Source organism: Oncorhynchus clarkii, chromosome 7 (genome assembly GCF_045791955.1).
Source record: "Oncorhynchus clarkii lewisi isolate Uvic-CL-2024 chromosome 7, UVic_Ocla_1.0, whole genome shotgun sequence".
In the NCBI taxonomy this organism is placed as follows: Eukaryota; Metazoa; Chordata; class Actinopteri; order Salmoniformes; family Salmonidae; genus Oncorhynchus; species Oncorhynchus clarkii.
In genome coordinates this window covers 77352745-77372318 of record NC_092153.1, presented here as the reverse complement: position 1 = coordinate 77372318, position 19574 = coordinate 77352745, and the positions used below count along the sequence as shown (strand labels likewise).

Here is a 19574-nt window from a genome sequence, read left to right as displayed (position 1 = left end):
TCCATGTCAATATATTATCCATGTCAATATATTCTTTATGTCAATATATTATCCATGTCAATATATTATCCATGTCAATATATTATCCATATCAATATATTCTACTTGTCAATACATTATCCATATCAATATATTCTACTTGTCAATACATTATCCATATCAATATATTCTACTTGTCAATATATTATCCATGTCAATATATTATCCATGTCAATATATTATCCATATCAATATATTATCCATGTCAATATATTCTACTTGTCAATATATTATCCATGTCGATATATTCTACTTGTCAATATATTCTACTTGTCAATATATTATCCATGTCAATATATCATCCATGTCAATATATTCTACATGTCAATACTTTCTTGTGTATTTCCTTCAGTCTTGTGTACCTTTTTTCATTTCTCGTGTGTATTTATTTCACATGACATAGTATTACTGCAACGTTGAGGAAGAGCATGCAAGCAAGCAAGCATTTTACTGTACTGTCTACACCTGCTGTAGTCTGTGCAACTGACATTAAGGTCTGAAAGGCATGAAGATTATGATCACTTGCCCAAAAATGTAAAGTAGCTATTGTTACCAACACACAGGGGAGGAACAAGGAAGACCATTCTAGTGAAAGGGTGTGTATTTTTCTGTGTGATGTTTGAGACATTCTTATGACACGGGTTGGGCTCCCTTTAAAAGCCCTGGCATCCTTTCATTACTTACACTACTGCAGTACTACAACAAGCAACTCAATCCACTTACCAACACAACCACATGAGATACAGCTTCAATGGGTTTTGGTAAGTCAATTAACACTGCTCGTTGCAAGATTTTTGATCAAATTCAGATGCTGAAAAATGTGGATATTGCATTGTCAAGGTAGCCTATGTCATGTTTAGTGACAGAGGGTAATTTAGTAGAGTGAATGGGTAATTGGGTAACTTGACTTGTAGAATGGAACTTTTTCTTACAAAGGAAGATCATCCTTGTTGGTGTTTGTTCTTCTGTTAAATTAATATGATTTCTGACAGCTTTTATTATTTATGAGCCATTAGAGAAAATATGCAAAGTTGGCCTGTAGTGTATTGCATAGATAACACGTCAGCAAATGATATAAACATTTACAGATAGGGGCAGATCAGCAAATGTTACAGCTGGACTTGAAGATCTGCTGCTGTCTTTGTACATACAGTATTTGAATACAGGTATACTGTAGTTTACTATAATGTGTTACCTGTGCAATATACAGGCTTACTTTTTTTGGGGGGGGGATTCTCCCTGCCTTTAAGGGGCTGTTTTCATCACTAATCTTCTGCCATATTTCACTTGACTTATTGTCATAGGTTCCTCATACCATTTCATACTGGCCCAAGGCTGTCTTTTACATATAGAACATATTACATTCTAATTCCTAAGTCTATGGTCTTTCACCTATTTCTTTCTGCATTGTTATAGTGTAGACACTTATAAATAATTACATGGAATATGTTATTGTACTTACCTGCAGTATAGCATGATTACTCTTCATGTGTTCATGGTTATTATTGGCATTGGCCTTGACCGTGACCTTTCCCCGTTGATGTCATCACCCAGAGTTGTACCTGTTCAATGCAACTCTACCAAAGGAAAAACGTATTGAATTACGTGTGGGCATTCCTTGTCAAGTTACTACATATTTTTGGCGTCGAGGATAATACTTGATCGGCATGTACAGTGCGATGTGCTAGCTAGCTAAGAAACAGTGGAGGTAGTCAATCAGCTAGCTAGCTTAATGAGCGACGGAGAGCAGCCGCCGCTAGAGGGCAACTTCATAGGTGACAACCAGCGGCACTTGGAAAACGCTAACAAGGATCAAGGACAATTTGGCTTTATAATGGCAATGTTTGGGACTATCACTGAGTTTGTGGAAGACAACGAGGACCGGAAGTAAAATGTGGAAAGGTTGGGACACCTTTTTCTTGGCAAATGGAATTAGAGATGAGGCTTAACAGCGCTCTATTCTCCTGAGCGTGTGTCAGCCTAAAACCCCAAACAGCAAGCAATGCAGGTGTAGAAGCACGGTGGCTAGGAAAAACCAAGCATATGTGTGGCCTACAACCTAACCATCAACACGGCCTCTAAGCTGGATGCTTACCCGCTGCCGGGGGTGGAGGGCCTGTTTGCGACGCTTGCTGGAGGCAAGACGTTCCCAGAGCTTGACATGAGTCACATCAAAGCACGGGTAGAACGGAAGCAGGAGAAACAAAAAGAGAGACATGACCACCATGCGAGGGGGGAGAGAACGTTAAAACCCAATGACACGGTCTGCATCCGCAACTTCACAAGCAGCCAACATTGGTTGCCAGGTACCATTCTTTGTCAGAGTGGCCCAGTCTCCTTCGTGGTCAAACTGACTGATGGTCTAGTCATAAGCAGACACCAGGACCACATTTGCCTGCGCTATGACAAAGAAAATTCCACGTTTTCAGACGGAACAAGTGCGGGTGGTAGTATACAAGTGGAAACCCCACAGGAAACAATATTTGAGAAACAGAGCATTCAGTGGTTCCTGCAGAGGGTGATGGACTTCCTCTCACAAACACCCAACCCGCTCCTGTGCCCTCAGACCCAGCTCCACTGGGACCCGACTTACCTGTGTCTTGTGGCACACCAGGAGTACAGCACAGATCACAGCGTGGTCGCAAGCCTCCTGAAAGACTAACTGTAGTTGAGACTGAGAGCCTTCTGGTGTTAGTGTTTGTTGGAACAGCAGACTTAGTTGAAAATAAATAAGGACTGTCATTTTTTGTTTGTTTACATTTACAGTAACACTAGCAGAAGTTCTAAAGTGTTGAAAAGAAAACACTGATGTGGTTTACTTGTTAATCTTATGTTCTTTTCTCACAGGAGGATTGAAATTAAGGGGGAGAAGTGTTATAGTGTAGACACTACATAAAAAGTTACATAGAATATGTTATTGTACTTACCTGCAGTATGGCATGATTACTATTCATGTGGCTGTATCACTTTGCTGTGTTTGTTTGTACATGGCTGTGCGCCTTTTATTAGGTTGTAAGTAAAGGAAAGTAATATTGCGTTGCGTGTGGGCATTCCATGTCAAGTTACTACATGCCTTATGTATGGTGATAGGCTACAAGTGTTTTCTCTATCCAGTGGTCTAAACTAGCCCAACTGACAGTCTGTTTCTGCTATGTTGCTGTCAGGAAAAAAATGTGACAAACAAACATTGGGCAAGACAACATCAAACACAGAAACAGACACCCACACTAGAAGAAGAAAAAAAAAGTTATATTAATCAGGAAAAATTTAAAATATGGATTTTGACTAAGGGATAATTCAGTTTCAAATCTATATATTTATTAATTTCTTTCTTTCTTGAAGACGTTGGTAAAGTAGAGCTCCACTGTGAGAAGAACAACACAGCCCACAAAACCAATGACATCTCAGTGAACAGACTGATAGTCAGGAGAGGCCAGTCCTTCCTGGTCACCTTTGACTTCCATGGCCCCTTCAGATCCACAACAGACTTACTGGAGCTGACGGTGGAGACAGGTGAGTTAGAATAGAAAATATAATAACTTTATTTATCTCTGCTATTTATTAGTGCTGTTTGTATTAGTTTCCCAGACCCAGATTATGTTAGTCCTGGACTAAAACACACTAGGATGAATCTAGGCTAGGGCAGGGAAACCGGCCCTATGTTAGTCCCCTTTGACAAGACAGACACATGCAGTAATAAAGATATTAAATCCTTGTATGTGTTGTAGATAGCTGAGTTGGGGTCAATTCAATCTTATATAAAGACTGAATTGCACCACTGACAGGATTTGAGATACCTCCATATGTACTCCTGACATCAAAGTTACGCTGACAGAAAATGTGAATCTTATTGGACAAATAGACAGTGTACAAAACATTAGGAACACCTGCTCTTTCCATGACACAGACTGACCAGGTGAATCCAGATGAAAGTTATGATCCCTTATTGAATCCACTTCAATCTGTGTAGATGAAAGGGAGGAGACGGGTTAAAGAGGGATTTTTAAGCCGTGAGACAATTGAGACATGGATTGTGTATGTGTGCCATTCAGAGGGTGAATGGGCAAGAAAATAGATTTAAGTGCCTTTGAACAGGGTATGGTAATAGGTGCCAAGCGCACCGGTTTGAGTGTGTCAAGAACTGCAATGCTGCTGGGTTTTTCACACTCAACAGTTTCCCGTGTGTTTCAAGAATGGTTCACCACCCAAAGGACATCCAGCTAACTTGACACAACAGTGAGAAGCATTGGCGTTAACATGGACCAGAATCCCTGAGGAACGCTTTTGACACCATGTAGTGTTCATGCCCCGACGAATTGAGGCTGTTCTGAGGGCAAATGGGGACAACTCAATATTAGGAAGGTGTTCCTCATTTTTTGTACTCCCAGTGTATCCCATCACTGTTTCTGAAAGTTTTCATCAACTTCATTCCTACTGAACATAACCCACAACATTCTCCCTTCTCCATCCAGGGCCCCAGCCTTCAGAGGCATTGGGGACCAGGTCAGTGTTCGGGGTACCTGAGGGCTGTGGGAAGGGTTCCTCCTGGAAGGTCAAGGTTCACCAGGGCTCAGTGCTCCCGGTGGGTTCAATCACCCTGGACATCACCAGCCCAGCAGACGCCCCAGTGGGAGAGTACAGCCTGTCTGTAAAGACCAGCGCCACCGCCTCAGTGGGCAGCAGCCTGGGCAAGCTCCTTCTGCTGTTTAATCCCTGGTGCCAAGGTAAAGACAATTCAATTCAAAACAACTTCATTATCCCTCATGGGGAATTCTGGGACAATTAATTCACTTCCTGTGAACGAGATTTGAGAGTATGGTAAAGCATATGTAATACTTTAGAATGGAATATAAAGCATTCCTAAAAATGTTAACTAGAACTGTGATAAATTAACTTTTTGAATCACACAAAGGACAACAAATGTGGTGAATGCATCAATACAGCCATGGTAACACACAGTCATTATTTGATACAGTATCCAGGGGGTGTCAAATGCTGCATTCCTGAATGTTCTTATCAGTTTAACAGCTGGAAATGGCTAACTTTACAGAGATTGTTGTAACCCATGTCTCTGTATGGGTTGGAAAGACGCCTCATAACTGTTTTGGGACATAATAGACACACAGATACAAACAATGGGCCACAACATCCAGAGCCACATTATATGAATGACAGTCTGTGGTTATGAATGCTGTTCTCTAATATCAAAATGGTTGCATTGCTGTTGAAACCATGTGATCAGTTCATTGGTAGCACAGCCAATTAGCACAGCTTGGTAGCACAGCCTATTAGCACAGCTTGGTAGCATAGCCTATTAGCACAGCCTGGTAGCACAGCCTATTAGCACAGCTTGGTAGCACAGCCTATTAGCACAGCTTGGTAGCACGGCCTATTAGCACAGCTTGGTAGCACAGCCTATTAGCACAGCTTGGTAGCACAGCCTGGTATCACAGCCTATTAGCACTGCTTGGTAGCACAACCTATTAGCACAGCTTGGTAGCACAGCCTATTAGTACAGTTTGGTAGCACAGCCAATTAGCACAGCTTGGTAGCACAGCCTATTAGCACAGCTTGGTAGCATAGCCTATTAGCACAGCCTGGTAGCACAGCCTATTAGCACTGCTTGGTAGCACAACCTATTAGCACAGCTTGGTAGCACAGCCTTGCAGCACAGCCTGGTAGCACAGCCTATTAACACGGCTTGGTAGCACAGCTTGGTAACATAGCCTGGTAGCACAACCTGGTAGTACAGCTTGGTAGCACAGCTTGGTAACACTTCCTGGTAACAGCTTGGTAGCACAGCCTATTAGCACGGCTTGGTAGCACAGCCTGGTAGTACAGCTTGGTAACACTTCCTGGTAACAGCCTGCTAACATCCTGATAATACAGCCTGGTAACATCCTGGTAACATCCTGGTTACACAGCTTGGTAACACTACATTCTAGCATGGGAGACAGTGGTCATAACACAGTAACAGCATGATAACATGTTAAAGATACTCGCAATTAAAACATTGTCCAGAAACCCTTTCATTTAATAATAACAAATAACAATGTATTTTTTATTTATCCTTTATTTAACCATTCAAGTCAGTGGAACAAATTCTTATAATTGATGTTTTAAAACGTCTGTATTTTGTTGCGGGCTGTAGAGGACTGGGTGCATCTACCTGAGGAGGAGGAGAGGCAGGAGTATGTGATGAGAGAACAAGGCCTGGTGTACAAAGGTTCTGACAAATACATCAGCTCTATGGCGTGGAACTTCGGACAGGTACACAGAACAAACAAAACAGTATTGTACCGTTGAAAAGTACTAGCTAGCTGCTCATAACATATAGGGTTTGTTTCCTGGATACAGATTAAATATATTCCTCAACTAAAAAGCAAACTCAATGGGAGAATCTCCATCCAAAAGTATTTTTACTCTGGAGAAGTCCAGGACTAATCTGTTGTCCAGGAAACCGACCTCAAGTGTCACACTTTATCTTAGTCTACATGATTGGCTGGAGTCCTGTGTGGCTCCATTGGTAAAGCATCTGTTAAGTGACTAAATTGTAAGTTAGTATAGACAAGACATTTTAGAAATTGTTGTAGGTTGCTAGGTAACCTGCCCTAATGTATTGTTTCTCCAGTTTGAAGACGATATAGTGGACATTTGCCTGAAGCTGCTTGACGTGAATCCCAAGTGTCTGAGTGACCCCGCCAAGGACTTCTCTGCTCGTTGCAACCCCATCTATGTCAGTCGGGTGGTCAGTGCCATGGTAAGATTGGAGATCTGACCCACACTAGTAACAGTGACAACATTATTGAACCCCACTAGTAACAGTAAACAGGTTTCCATCCAACCTTTTTATGTGAGTAAAGTACATGTCAGATAAAATATTTTATGACATTTCATGAAAGTGCTGATGGAAAATGTGGCAGTCAACTTTACAAAGGTTGACAAAACAAAATGCGCTAGACAAGGTGGGATGTTTTTGAGTCTGTAAAATTAACTATGAGAGGCCTCCCGGGTGGCGCAGTGGTTAAGGGCGCTGTACTGCAGCGCCAACTGTGCCATCAGAGACTCTGGGTTTGCGACCAGGCTCTGTCGTAACCGGCCGCGACCGGGAGGTCCGTGGGGCGACGCACAATTGGCCTAGCGTCGTCCGGGTTAGGGAGGGCTTGGTCGGTAGGGATGTCCTTGTCTCATTGTGCACCAGCGACTCCTGTGGCGGGCCGGGCGCGCTAACCAAGGTTGCCAGGTGCACGGTGTTTCCTCCGACACATTGGTGCGGCTGGCTTCCGGGTTGGATGCGCGCTGTGTTAAGAAGCAATGCGGCTTGGTTGGGTTGTGTATCGGAGGACGCATGACTTTCAACCTTCGTCTCTCCCGAGCCCGTACGGGAGTTGTAGCAATGAGACAAGATAGTAGCTACTACAACAATTGGATACCATGAAATTGGGGAGAAAAAGGGGTAAAATTTTAAAAATTTAAAAAAATAACTATGAGAGAAATGTTGGTGGAAATGCTTTTATGCGCAAATATCGATTTAATAACCATCATATTGAAGTAAACTTGGAATCAACTTGGAATCAACTTGGAATCACGCAATGACATCTTGTGTGGTCGTCCCACTACGACTCATTGGGAAAGCATGCCGTTTATTAGGCTACAGATAAATGATGAAGTTCACAGGGTGGTGAATGTGCAAGGAAAGTATTCAGACTCCTTGACACTTTCTACATTTTGTTACATTGCAACTTTATTCTAAAATGTAACGACCGCCTCGATCTTATGTAGCAAAATTAGATCATTTTTTTAAACACTAGATAAAAGTAGAGACTCAGAGATAGAAAATGGTATATCATGCACTGCAGTTGAGGAATAATGGGGAAATAATCTGCTTTGAAACCCCACTTTTGAGAAAATAGCCTTTGAATATTTTGGTACACCTACTGGAGAGCTCTTCTTTGTCTCCATCCATTCAGCATCGTTCACACCCTCATAAGCCTTAGCCTCATTCATCTCTTTATGGATTCATATGTGAGGCCATGTGGTAAACACACGCTATATCAAATTAAAATCTATGTTTATTTGTCACAGGATACAGAAGGTGTAAACAGTATAGTTATAGTACTTGTGTACTTGCATAGTAGCAATATCAAAAACAGAAAGTGTCCAGATAAAAATATTTTATAAATATTTAATTGTTATTAGATGACGCTTACCAGACACACTTGTCTAAATTGATGGATCATGTGAAAGAAATGCTATAACCACCCCTCACCCACATCTAGCTAAGTGGATGGGTCACTATTGTCAATACAGTTAATGGCCATAATCACCCCCAGACACACTTGCTAAATGGATGGGTCATGTAATAATATGGCCGAAGTGGAGACTTTTGTTTAGACATGTAGCTAGCTAGGTAGCTAGCTAAACAATGAACTAGTATAACCCCAAGTCAAACTACTACCAATACAAACATTGTCATAGCTGTAGAATGAATCTGCTGGTAGCTAAAGCTAACAAACTAGGTTCAATGTTAGCTAGCTAAAAATAGAGTACAACTAGCAATGCAAATGGCTTTCTGATTCAAATAAATTGACTATGCAGATCATATATATAGCGTTGCTAGCGAGCCAGCAAGCTAACGTTTAGTAGCTAACTAACAGTATGCTTTAACTTGCAACAAAAACAACTTTATTACAAAATTAGAAAACTTTTTCTGGGAAATGTAGCTAGACTCTTACCCGTATATATGGATGAATGCTTCACGGCAGACTGGAGACATTTAACTCGGTTATGTTTTTAGCTACATCTTGTTTGGCCAGATTTGTGTCAAGTCACTCCAGTTCACACTGACTGTGGCGTATGCAGTAAGTAGCCCATCACTTTTCCTACTGACCTGTCGATAGCGCTTGATAAATTCAGGACATCAATGTTGTTGAGAAAAGTAGCAAAACCTTTGTAGTTCTCAATGGCTAACATTATATCTACCAAAAACGGCGCAATAGAAATGACTGTCAACACATTCTGAACAGCTCATGTCATAGACAGAAGCATGCTACATGGCAGATCAATCTAAACTCAGGTCCAGCCCATATATTATCTCAGCCAATCATGGCTAGTGGGAAGGTTCCTGACTTTTTCCATGGCTAAACCAACTGTGAAATTTCACATGTTCTAGAAAGCATTTCGGCCAAAAAACTTATTTTGATAATATATATATGTTTACGTTGAAATGCTGCTCCTGTGAAGTAGTGACGTGCGACATGCACCTAGTTTCTTGAAACGAGTCACTGCGAATTTAACAGCAAAATGTCATCACACACAGCCTTTTATCTGGAAAACAGTCAATTTGATAGAAACACATCTCTGGTGGGAAAATGTGCGCATATTATTTTTATTGTTTTACAACATTCGCCTGAAAATATATCGCCAATTGGATGGAAATTCTAGCTAGTGACAACATGATTGTTGTAACAGTGACCTCATTATTGAACCAAACGAGTAACCGTGACAACATTATTAAACCCCACTAGTAACAGTGACAACATTATTAACCCCCACTAGTAACAGTGACAACATTATTGAACCCCACTAGTTACAGTGACAACATTATTGAACCCCACTAGTAACCGTGACAACATTATTGAACCCCGCTAGTAACCGTGACAACATTATTGAACCCCACTAGTAGCCGTGACGAGATTATTGAAACCCACTAGTAGCCGTGACAATATGAATGAACCCCACTAGTAACCGTGACAATATTAATGAACCCCACTAGTAGCCGTGACAACATTATTGGACCCCACTAGTAACAGTGACAACATTATTGAACCCCACTAGTAACAGTGACAACATTATTGAACCCCACTAGTAACAGTGACAACATTATTGAACCCCACTAGTAGCCGTGACAACATTATTGGACCCCACTAGTAACAGTGACAACATTATTGAACCCCACTAGTAGCCGTGACAACATTATTGAACCCCACTAGTAACCGTGACATTCTTTAAATCATCATCAGCTCATAGTTCTGTTTAAACTGCACAAGAAAATCCATTGGTTTATTTCTGGCCCTGTTCACTATAAATGGGTCCAGTGCCACTAATTAAGGTGTTGTTACACATATAGGACTGGTTTCCCAGACCCAGATTAAATCTAGTCCTGGACTAAAAGTAACTTTCCACACTGAACATGCTTTTTAGTCCAAGGCTATGCTCAATCTAGATCCAGGAAAGCAACTACATTTTAGATAGTACAAAAACACATTGACTCAGCCAAATGACAGTTCTGGAATCTAATTGTAACATTATTTTCCTTGCCCAGATCAACGCTAACGATGACGGAGGTGTCCTGATGGGGCGGTGGGATGGTCAATACGATGGTGGCATGTCCCCCACTCACTGGAACGGCAGTGTGGAGGTACTAAGGAGGTGGCTCAAATATGGTGGTAATCCAGTCAAGTATGGCCAGTGTTGGGTGTTCGCCGCTGTAATGTGCACAGGTAGGCTATCACTGTCCAATCCCTCTTCAATTATTATTTTAGTCAATCAATCAATACCATGTTATTTAAATAGCACTGACTATTGCATGCGCTCAGACCCAGGGCTGTGATTGGTTTTTGAGAGGGATGGCAAGATTACCCACCATTTGTGTCCGATTCACCTCTGACCAGAGGAGAGAGGCTGGTGTCAATGCCTTTGATGTGTTTATTTTAGTTAACCAGTATGCTTTGAACATGCTGTTTTAGTTAACCAGTATGCCTGAAATGTATTTCCATATCAGTACTGAGGTGTTTGGGAATCCCATGTCGAGTGGTTACCAACTTCCAGTCAGCCCACGACACCGACAAAAACCTGACAATTGACGACTTCTTCTCCGACTATGGAGTCAGACCCAAACAGAGCCCCGACAGTGTATGGTAAGTGTAACATGAGGTCATTGTGGCTACAGTATGAAGAGTGATGCCAATAGCATGACGTTTTGAAGACTGGTGTTTCTGCTCAGGAACTACCATGTGTGGGTGGAGGCTTGGATGACACGGCCCGATCTCTCAGCAGGCTCCTTATACGACGGCTGGCAGGCTGTGGACCCCACTCCCCAGGAGAAAAGCACTGGTACGGTCCAACTTCCATCTCATCTCACACCATTACATAATAACACACTTCTGGAGGTTGTATGTACTGTATGTTGTGTTATTGTGCAGATGGTTCTGAGTTCGTGTCCTGGGTCTGGGAGACATGAAGGGAACTCCCTGTATTACGCTCATGTTGTTTTCTCTTCCCCTCCCCCAGGTGTTTACTGCTGCGGCCCTGCTCCAGTCAAGGCCATACTGCAGGGTCACGTTGACCTCAAATACGATGTGCCCTTTGTCTTCGCCGAAGTCAACGCCGACCGTGTAACCTGGATGGTGTTCGCTGACGGCTCCAAGAAAAATATTTTCACGGACAGTGTGTCCGTAGGCCAGAACATCAGCACCAAGGCAGTGGGCAGCGACAAGAGAGTGGACATCACGGCCAACTATAAACATGCAGAGGGTTGGTATTGAATGAACCGAGAGTCTGACTATATCAAGATTCAACTGTTATCAGTTGATTTCAGAAATAATGCAGCGTTACAAGGGTTATGCCTATCATAAGGGTATAAGTGTATTTTATATATTTGAGAACTACAGTTGGTCTGGGAAAAAGTTCTGTACTTTTTTAAGAGATGAGTCAGAAAGGTGCTGTGTCCACCTGTCACGATAATTCTCCCAGGTGAGTGAGAGCAACTGTTTGAGTCACCAGGTACTCATCCAAAATGTCGCATTTCAAACAGGCACGGAAAAGGAGAGGGCTGTGTACAATCAAGCTGTGAAAAAAGTCAACATACCAGAAGAGAATTCAAACGGGATCCATGACGACAAACCTGGCGTTTCCATGAAGATCGTGGAGCTGACCAAGCCGGTCAGCGGCAAAGACATTGACCTCGAGCTTGTACTGAACAGCAACGACAATGAAACTCGGACACTAGTAATCAATGTCAACGTTCAGGCCATGAGATACAACGGGATCCCATCCTCCCAGATACAGACCGAATTGAAAGAACAGAAGCTCCTTCCCAACCAAGGTAGAGTGAAAATGTTTCAAACTCTTTCCATGAGTAGGCCTACAAGGTTTAACTAACACAGTAGTGCACACAGGGAGGCATTTCCATTACAGAACAAAGAGAACTGAAACTCTTAACAAAACCAAGATCACATTGCAGCTCTTCACCTTCATAATTCTTTGTCAACATCCTTGGTGTGACACATACAGTGGGGAGAACAAGTATTTGATACACTGCCTGATTTTGCAGGTTTACCTACTTACAAAGCATGTAGAGGTCTGTAATTTTTATCATATCATCACTTCAACTGTGAGAGACGAAATCTAAAATCTAAAATCCAGAAAATCACATTGTATGATTTTTAAGTAATTAATTTGCATTTTATTGCATGACATAAGTATTTGATACATCAGAAAAGCAGAACTTAATATTTGGTACAGAAACCTTTGTTTGCAATTACAGAGATCATACGTTTCCTGTAGTTCTTGACCAGGTTTGCACACACTGCAGCAGGGATTTTGGCCCACTCCTCCATACAAACCTTCTCCAGATCCTTCAGGTTTCGGGGCTGTCGCTGGGCAATACGGACTTTCAGCTCTCTCCGAAGATTTTCTATTGGGTTCAGGTCTGGAGACTGGCTAGGCCACTCCAGGACATTGAGATGCTTCTTACGGAGCCACTCCTTAGTTGCCCTGGCTGTGAGTTTCAGGTCGTTGTCATGCTGGAAGACCCAGCCACGACCCATCTTCAATGCTCTTACTGAGGGAAGGAGGTTGTTGGCCAAGATCTTGCGATACATGGCCCCATCCATCCTCCCCTCAATATGGTGCAGTCGTCCTGTCCCCTTTGCAGAAAAGCATCCCCAAAGAATGATGTTTCCACCTCCATGCTTCACGGTTGGGATGGTGCTCTTGGGGTTGTACTCATCCTTCTTCTTCCTCCAAACACGGCGAGTGGAGTTTAGACCAAAAAGCCCTATTTTTGTCTCATCAGACCACATGACCTTCTCCCATTCCACCACTGGATCATCCAGTTGGTCATTGGCAAAATTCAGACAGGCCTGGACATGCGCTGGCTTGAGCAGGGGGACCTTGCGTGCGCTGCAGGATTTTAATCCATGACGGCGTAGTGTGTTACTAATGCTTTTCTTTGAGACTGTGGTCCCAGCTCTCTTCAGGTCATTGACCAGGTCCTGCTGTGTAGTTCTGATCGTTGATGCCCCATGAGGTGAGACCTTGCATGGAGCCCCAGACCGAGGGTGATTGACCGTCATCTTGAACTTCTTCCATTTTCTAATAATTGCGCCAACAGTTGTTGCCTTCTCACCAAGCTGCTTGCCTATTGTCCTGTAGCCCATCCCAGCCTTGTGCAGGTCTACAATTTATCCCTGATGTCCTTACTGGTCCTTCTGGTCTTGGCCATTGTGGAGAGGTTGGAGTCTGTTTGATTGAGTGTGTGGACAGGTGTCTTTTATACAGGTAACGAGTTCAAACAGGTGCAGTTAATACAGGTAATGAGAGGAGAACAGGAGGGCTTCTTAAAGAAAAACTAACAGGTCTGTGAGAACCAGAATTCTTACTGGTTGGTAGGTCGATCAAATACTTATTTCATGCAATAAAATGCAAATTAATTACTTAAAAATCATACAATGTGATTTTCTGGATTTTTGTTTTAGATTCCGTCTCTCACAGTTGAAGTGTACCTATGATAAAAATGACAGACCTCTACATGCTTTGTAAGTAGAAAAACCTGCAAAATCGGCAGTATATCAAATACTTGTTCTCCCCACTGTATATTTAGACAAGGTGGTGTGTTTCAAGAGTGCATATAGTTAGAGTTTAACTGGTCAATTTAACAAAGCCGTAAAGTCTGTTGGGGATTAATCAGAACAGTTGGGGTAACATAGATAAGATGTTTTATTTTCATGATATGCTTGTGAGTTACTTCTCATTTAGAATGTATCTTGTTGTACTATATTGGTGACCATTTGCAGTTATCCTTTCTCTGTCATGGGTTCAGTTACTTGGGCTGCAGAGAGGGGAGGGGTCAAGCTTGTCTTCATATGTAAACATATATTTTAAACCATGTTAAGGGATGATTGAGGGGGAACCAATTATCTCTTGGCTCCACAATGTCTGTGTGCCAGTCACTGTGTCTCTGTGATCTTGACCAGGAGGGGTGTATTTGATATATTCCTGTTGATGAGGTTTTGTTTTATGGTCCTGAGAACGAGATAAGAATATAGTTTAGGAGACAAAGCTGAACGATAATGTATAGCCAATGCTGTCTGGCTATGTGTGTCTTTGCTATAAAGGATCTCAGTTGCAATGTGTAAGGACTCTCAGGGAATTCATTTATAGACACTGATTTGATCTGAGAGTCACAGGGTTGTGATGGAGCTCATATAATTAAAGATGGACTTTATGATAACTCTGACTTGTGTGTGGTTTGCTCTCATGATTTGGTAAATACAGGAAATTCCCACTATAAGTCTCATGTATAGCTGCCGTAGCGTTGTAGCAAAATGACTGACACTAACTCTTATGGCTGTCAGGTTGCTAATGTTGTACTGAGGACGATACAGAATGTAAGGGTTGCTAACGTGGTTCTGAGGATGATACAGAATGTTAGGGTTGCTAACGTGGTACTGAGGATGATACAGAATGTTAGGGTTGCTAACGTTGTACTGAGGATGATACAGAATGTTAGGGTTGCTAACGTTGTACGGAGGATGATACAGAATGTTAGGGTTGCTAACGTGGTATTGAGGATGATACAGAATGTTAGGGTTGCTAACATTGTACTGAGGATGATACAGAATATTAGGGTTGCTAACGTGGTATTGAGGATGATACAGAATGTTAGGGTTGCTAACGTGGTACTGAGGATGATACAGAATGTTAGGGTTGCTAATGTTGTACTGAGGACACCACAGAATGTTAGCATTTGTGATACCTTGACAATCAAATGCATTGTCTCTGTTGGCAGATCTGACTATACCCATCCACATCCCCTTCTCTGTGTATGGGGAGAAAATGCGGGAGAGCAACAGCATCAAGGTTTCGGCTGTGGTCACAGACAAGGACAAGAGTGGGGCAGTGTACATCACAGAGAAAGACTTTGTGCCAGAGAGCCCTTCGCTCACCATCAAAGTGAGTACAGCATATTCCCAACATTGTCATTTCGCAGTCTGTCAGATCCTTAAGCCACTCCAAAAACCCACTTAGAACAGCTCAACTTTCTCTGAGTGACATTCTTTGGGGTCATTAGTGAACAAGGGTCTTTACATACTCTTGGGTTACCATTTTAATTTATAGGTGGCAAACACACTAGTAGCGAGAATAGCAATTTGCAAGGATATTAACGGTTGGCCTGTGAATAAACGTGTTGTGAAGATGAAAATCTTAAGTGTTAAATTGTCATCTGAACAGTTGATCTATTAAATACAACGCCAATATCAGTAACAGCCATTAAACTGGAGATGGGGTTTATTCAGTGTGATAGTTCCAATATAATATACTATTTAGCAAATGCTTTTCTTCGAATGTGTGTTCTCTTTTAGGCCATTGGATCTGAATTGCAGTATAGTGACATGACGGCAGAGGTTGTGTTTGAGAACCCTCTATCCGAAGGTCTAAGAGACTGCTTCATAACAGTGACCGGCAGTGGCTTGCTGACTGAAACAATGGAAGCCAGGTAGGCCCTGACATTTCTCTGATGTCCTTACTAGCAAGGTTTCAGTTTGTCATAAAACCTGAAACTATCCCACTGTGAAAAAACTGGTTGAATCAACATTGTTTCTATGTAATTCCAACCCAGAAAATCAGTGTGATGATGTTGAATCAACATTATTTCCATGTAATTCCAACCCAGAAAATCAGTGTGATGATGATGAATCAACATTATTTCCATGTAATTCCAACCCAGAAAATAAGTGTGATGATGATGAATCAACATTATTTCCATGTAATTCCAACCCAGAAAATCAGTGTGATGATGTTGAATCAACATTATTTCCATGTAATTCCAACCCAGAAAATCAGTGTGATGATGTTGAATCAACATTGTTTCTATGTAATTCCAACCCAGAAAATCAGTGTGATGATGTTGAATCAACATTATTTATATGTAATTCCAACCCAGAAAATCAGTGTGATGATGTTGAATCAACATTATTTCCATGTAATTCCAACCCAGAAAATCAGTGTGATGATGATGAATCAACATTGTTTCTACGTAATTCCAACCCAGAAAATCAGTGTGATGATGATGAATCAACATTATTTCCATGTAATTCCAACCCAGCAAATCAGTGTGATGATGATGAATCAACATTATTTCCATGTAATTCCAACCCAGAAAATCAGTGTGATGATGTTCAATCAACATTATTTCCATGTAATTCCAACCCAGAAAATCAGTGTGATGATGTTCAATCAACATTATTTCCATGTAATTCCAACCCAGAAAATCAGTGTGATGATGATGAATCAACATTATTTCCATATAATTCCAACCCAGAAAATCAGTGTGATGATGTTGAATCAACATTGTTTCCATGTAATTCCAACCCAGAAAATCAGTGTGATGATGTTGAATCAACATTGTTTCCATGTAATTCCAACCCAGAAAATCAGTGTGATGATGTTGAATCAACATTGTTTCCATGTAATTCCAACCCAGAAAATCAGTGTGATGATGTTGAATCAACATTATTTCCATGTAATTCCAACCCAGAAAATCAGTGTGATGATGTTGAATCAACATTGTTTCCATGTAATTCCAACCCAGAAAATCAGTGTGATGATGTTGAATCAACATTGAAAACTGATTGGATATACAAAAAGTCAACTTTTAACCTTTTTTGTTGGTTTTTTAATTCACATTAGTTGATAACTCAACAAAATGTTAATCAGAACTAGACGTTGAACTGACGTCTGTGCCCTGTGAAATGTGTCCAGATTTGAATCCTGGATGTGAACTCAGTTTTTGCCAAGTGGGATGGATTCAGATTTTATGACAAACCGAATCTTTGCTCGTCAAGTTGGCAATTTAGCTCTTAATCTCAGAATCCCAGGCCTAAAATCTCAGGTAATTGTGTAAGATGCTTGATTAGGTTCTGGAGGAAAATGTTTGACCAAAGATACTAATGATACTAGTGAAGTCACCAGTCCCCTAAACAGAAACTCTCAGCCAAGCCCCCCTTCTGAAAACTTTCAGCTTGAAATCATTGTCTGAAATCATTTGCTTGAACCCCCCCCCCCCCCCCCCCACACACACACACACACACACACTTTCAGCACCACCTCCACCCAATCCTGATATGTCCAGATATCTAGTGAGGACACCAAAGCACCGGAACTACGGTTCCTTGTTTGTTGTGGCATCACAGTCTTTTGACAGATGATTCAATACAATTTATGTTACGTAGTCTGTCCAGAGATTATTTAGCTCTTGGCTAAACTAGAAAGTTCACGCATTCATGGGCTGTTCATGTGGTTAAAGCTTAGGGATTTTCCATCTGAAATATTTTACACTACCTTGTGTGTTGAAGTTTAGAGATCTAAAGCTTCCTTGAGGTATAATTTTTTTTCACGTGTCTCCTCAGAACGCCTTTCCTAAAACAAGGGCATCGACTACGTGTGAAGATGCCCTTCACTCCATACAGACCCGGTCCTAAGAAGCTAGTGGCCGGCTTCAACTGTGATCAATTCAGGGACATTAAGGCAAGCTGCAATGTGTACATCAAACCCTTCACCAGTGTTGTCCCCCCCCTGCCGTAGATAGCAAAGCCCTTGTGAGAATTACTCTAATAACTCAAATAATTTCATCAATTTATACCGTATTTTCCTGTTATATCCTATATCAGCCTTTCTTAAAGTATGGGTCGCGAGCCTGACCTGTTAATGGTGGGTCGTGACGTGTCAGAGTAACTGTATCAATATTTCATATATGTTGCGCGTCAATACTTCACAGGAGAGGGATTTGAACATAAATGTTTTTTTTATCAGCATTTGTTTTTTTTTTGGTCTGAAATGCCTTCTGGAACATGTGAACTTTCATGTTCCTTAATAACAAATGTGTTTGCCATCTGTAAATACTAATACAATTGTGAAATTACGAGCCTAGTTGGTTAAGCCACTGAAAAAGCCAGGAATCTTCCCGCTAGCCATGATTGGCTGAGATAATGGAAGGGCTGGACATGCCGAGACATGAGTTCGGACTGGTCTGCCATGTAGCACGCTTCTGTCTATAACATGAGCTGGTCAGTATGTGTTGCTCTCCACTTTCTAGAGGAGCGAGTTTTGAAATCAGTGGAATTAGAATACTTTCCAAAGGCACTGAATATTTTCAGATATTATTCATTCCTAATTTAGTCAGAAAATCGCTTTGATTGCAAGTGAAATAAGTTCTGCAATTTATACTGTATTTACCAATTTATATGCGTACTGTTAGCTATGATCTGTGTAGTAATATTATTTGTATCTCAGAACCACTTGCATTGCTAGTTATAGCCTAATGTTAGCTAGCTAGCTAACATTGAACCTGGTTGGTTCTACTACCCTGAAGGTTCATGTAGGGTAGTAACGTTATGAGTTGGGATTATGGTTAATTGTTTAGCTAAATAGCTAGACTCCACTATTCAAGTAAACATTCCACTGCACCTTCTGTATCCTGTGCATGTGACAAATGTTGGTTTTATTTTATATAGTATGTATAGTATGTAGAGATAATGAGAAGAACATGACCTGCACCAAAGTCAAATTAGGATATAACGTTAGGTCAATGAGACCGTGTCCAAGTTGTAAAATTCTCTGGTAGAATGTCCTGCTTCTATTTCATCACACTCACAACCGTAAGCTATTTTCTAGTTCTGCTATTTTTGACCCCCAGGCTGTTGATGCCATACAGTTGGAATAACACCAATGACAAGTCGGACGAAAATATAATTTTTATTTTATATTTTACTAGGCAAGTCAGTTAAGAACAAATTCTTATTTTCAATGACTGCCTAGGAACAGTGGCCTGTTCAGGGGCAGAACGACAGATTTGTACCTTGTCAGCTCAGGGGAACTTGCACCCTTCCGGTTACTAGTCCAACACTCTAACCACTAGGCTACCCTGCCGCCCCAATGATATCGCTGTGACAACTGTTGATACACGTAGTATAAACCAGCCCTTAGTCTTGAAATCTTTGGTTGTTTAGTACATGGCCTCACATGTGAATCCTTAAAGAGATAGGTGGGACTAAGGCTTGAGAGGGTGTGAACGATGCTGAATGGGTGCAGACAAAGAAGAGCTCCTCAATAGTAGTACTAAGGAGGGTCATTTTCTCAAAAGTTAGATTGCAAGTTTATCAACTTTTAAAGCAGAATTACTTTCCCATTGTTCCTCAATAGTAGTGTATGATATACCACTTTCTAGTTCTGAGTCTATACTTTTATCCAAT

The 19574-nt window shown here is 41.4% G+C and overlaps 1 protein-coding gene across 1 annotated transcript; it reads left to right on the top strand.

The window, feature by feature from the left end:
- The first annotated feature begins 737 nt into the window (after positions 1-737).
- On the top strand, positions 738-18351 carry LOC139414468 (protein-glutamine gamma-glutamyltransferase 2-like). The gene is made up of 13 exons (XM_071162381.1): positions 738-800; positions 3382-3552; positions 4512-4763; positions 6191-6309; positions 6671-6799; positions 10364-10541; positions 10823-10958; positions 11045-11154; positions 11332-11574; positions 11855-12145; positions 15113-15276; positions 15687-15820; positions 17733-18351. Exons 1-13 carry the CDS (start codon positions 791-793, stop codon positions 17905-17907), a joined length of 2112 nt encoding a protein of 703 aa, XP_071018482.1. The 5' UTR covers positions 738-790; the 3' UTR covers positions 17908-18351.
- Positions 18352-19574: the final 1223 nt, after the last annotated feature.

What these genes read in the sequence shown, in the direction of transcription:
- LOC139414468 (XM_071162381.1), top strand. An exon ending in CGCCGCTGTAATGTGCACAG is followed by an intron (nt 10,542 to 10,822) that starts GTAGGCTATCAC and finishes TTTCCATATCAG; the next exon opens with TACTGAGGTGTTTGGGAATC. An exon ending in CAACTATAAACATGCAGAGG is followed by an intron (nt 11,575 to 11,854) that starts GTTGGTATTGAA and finishes CATTTCAAACAG; the next exon opens with GCACGGAAAAGGAGAGGGCT.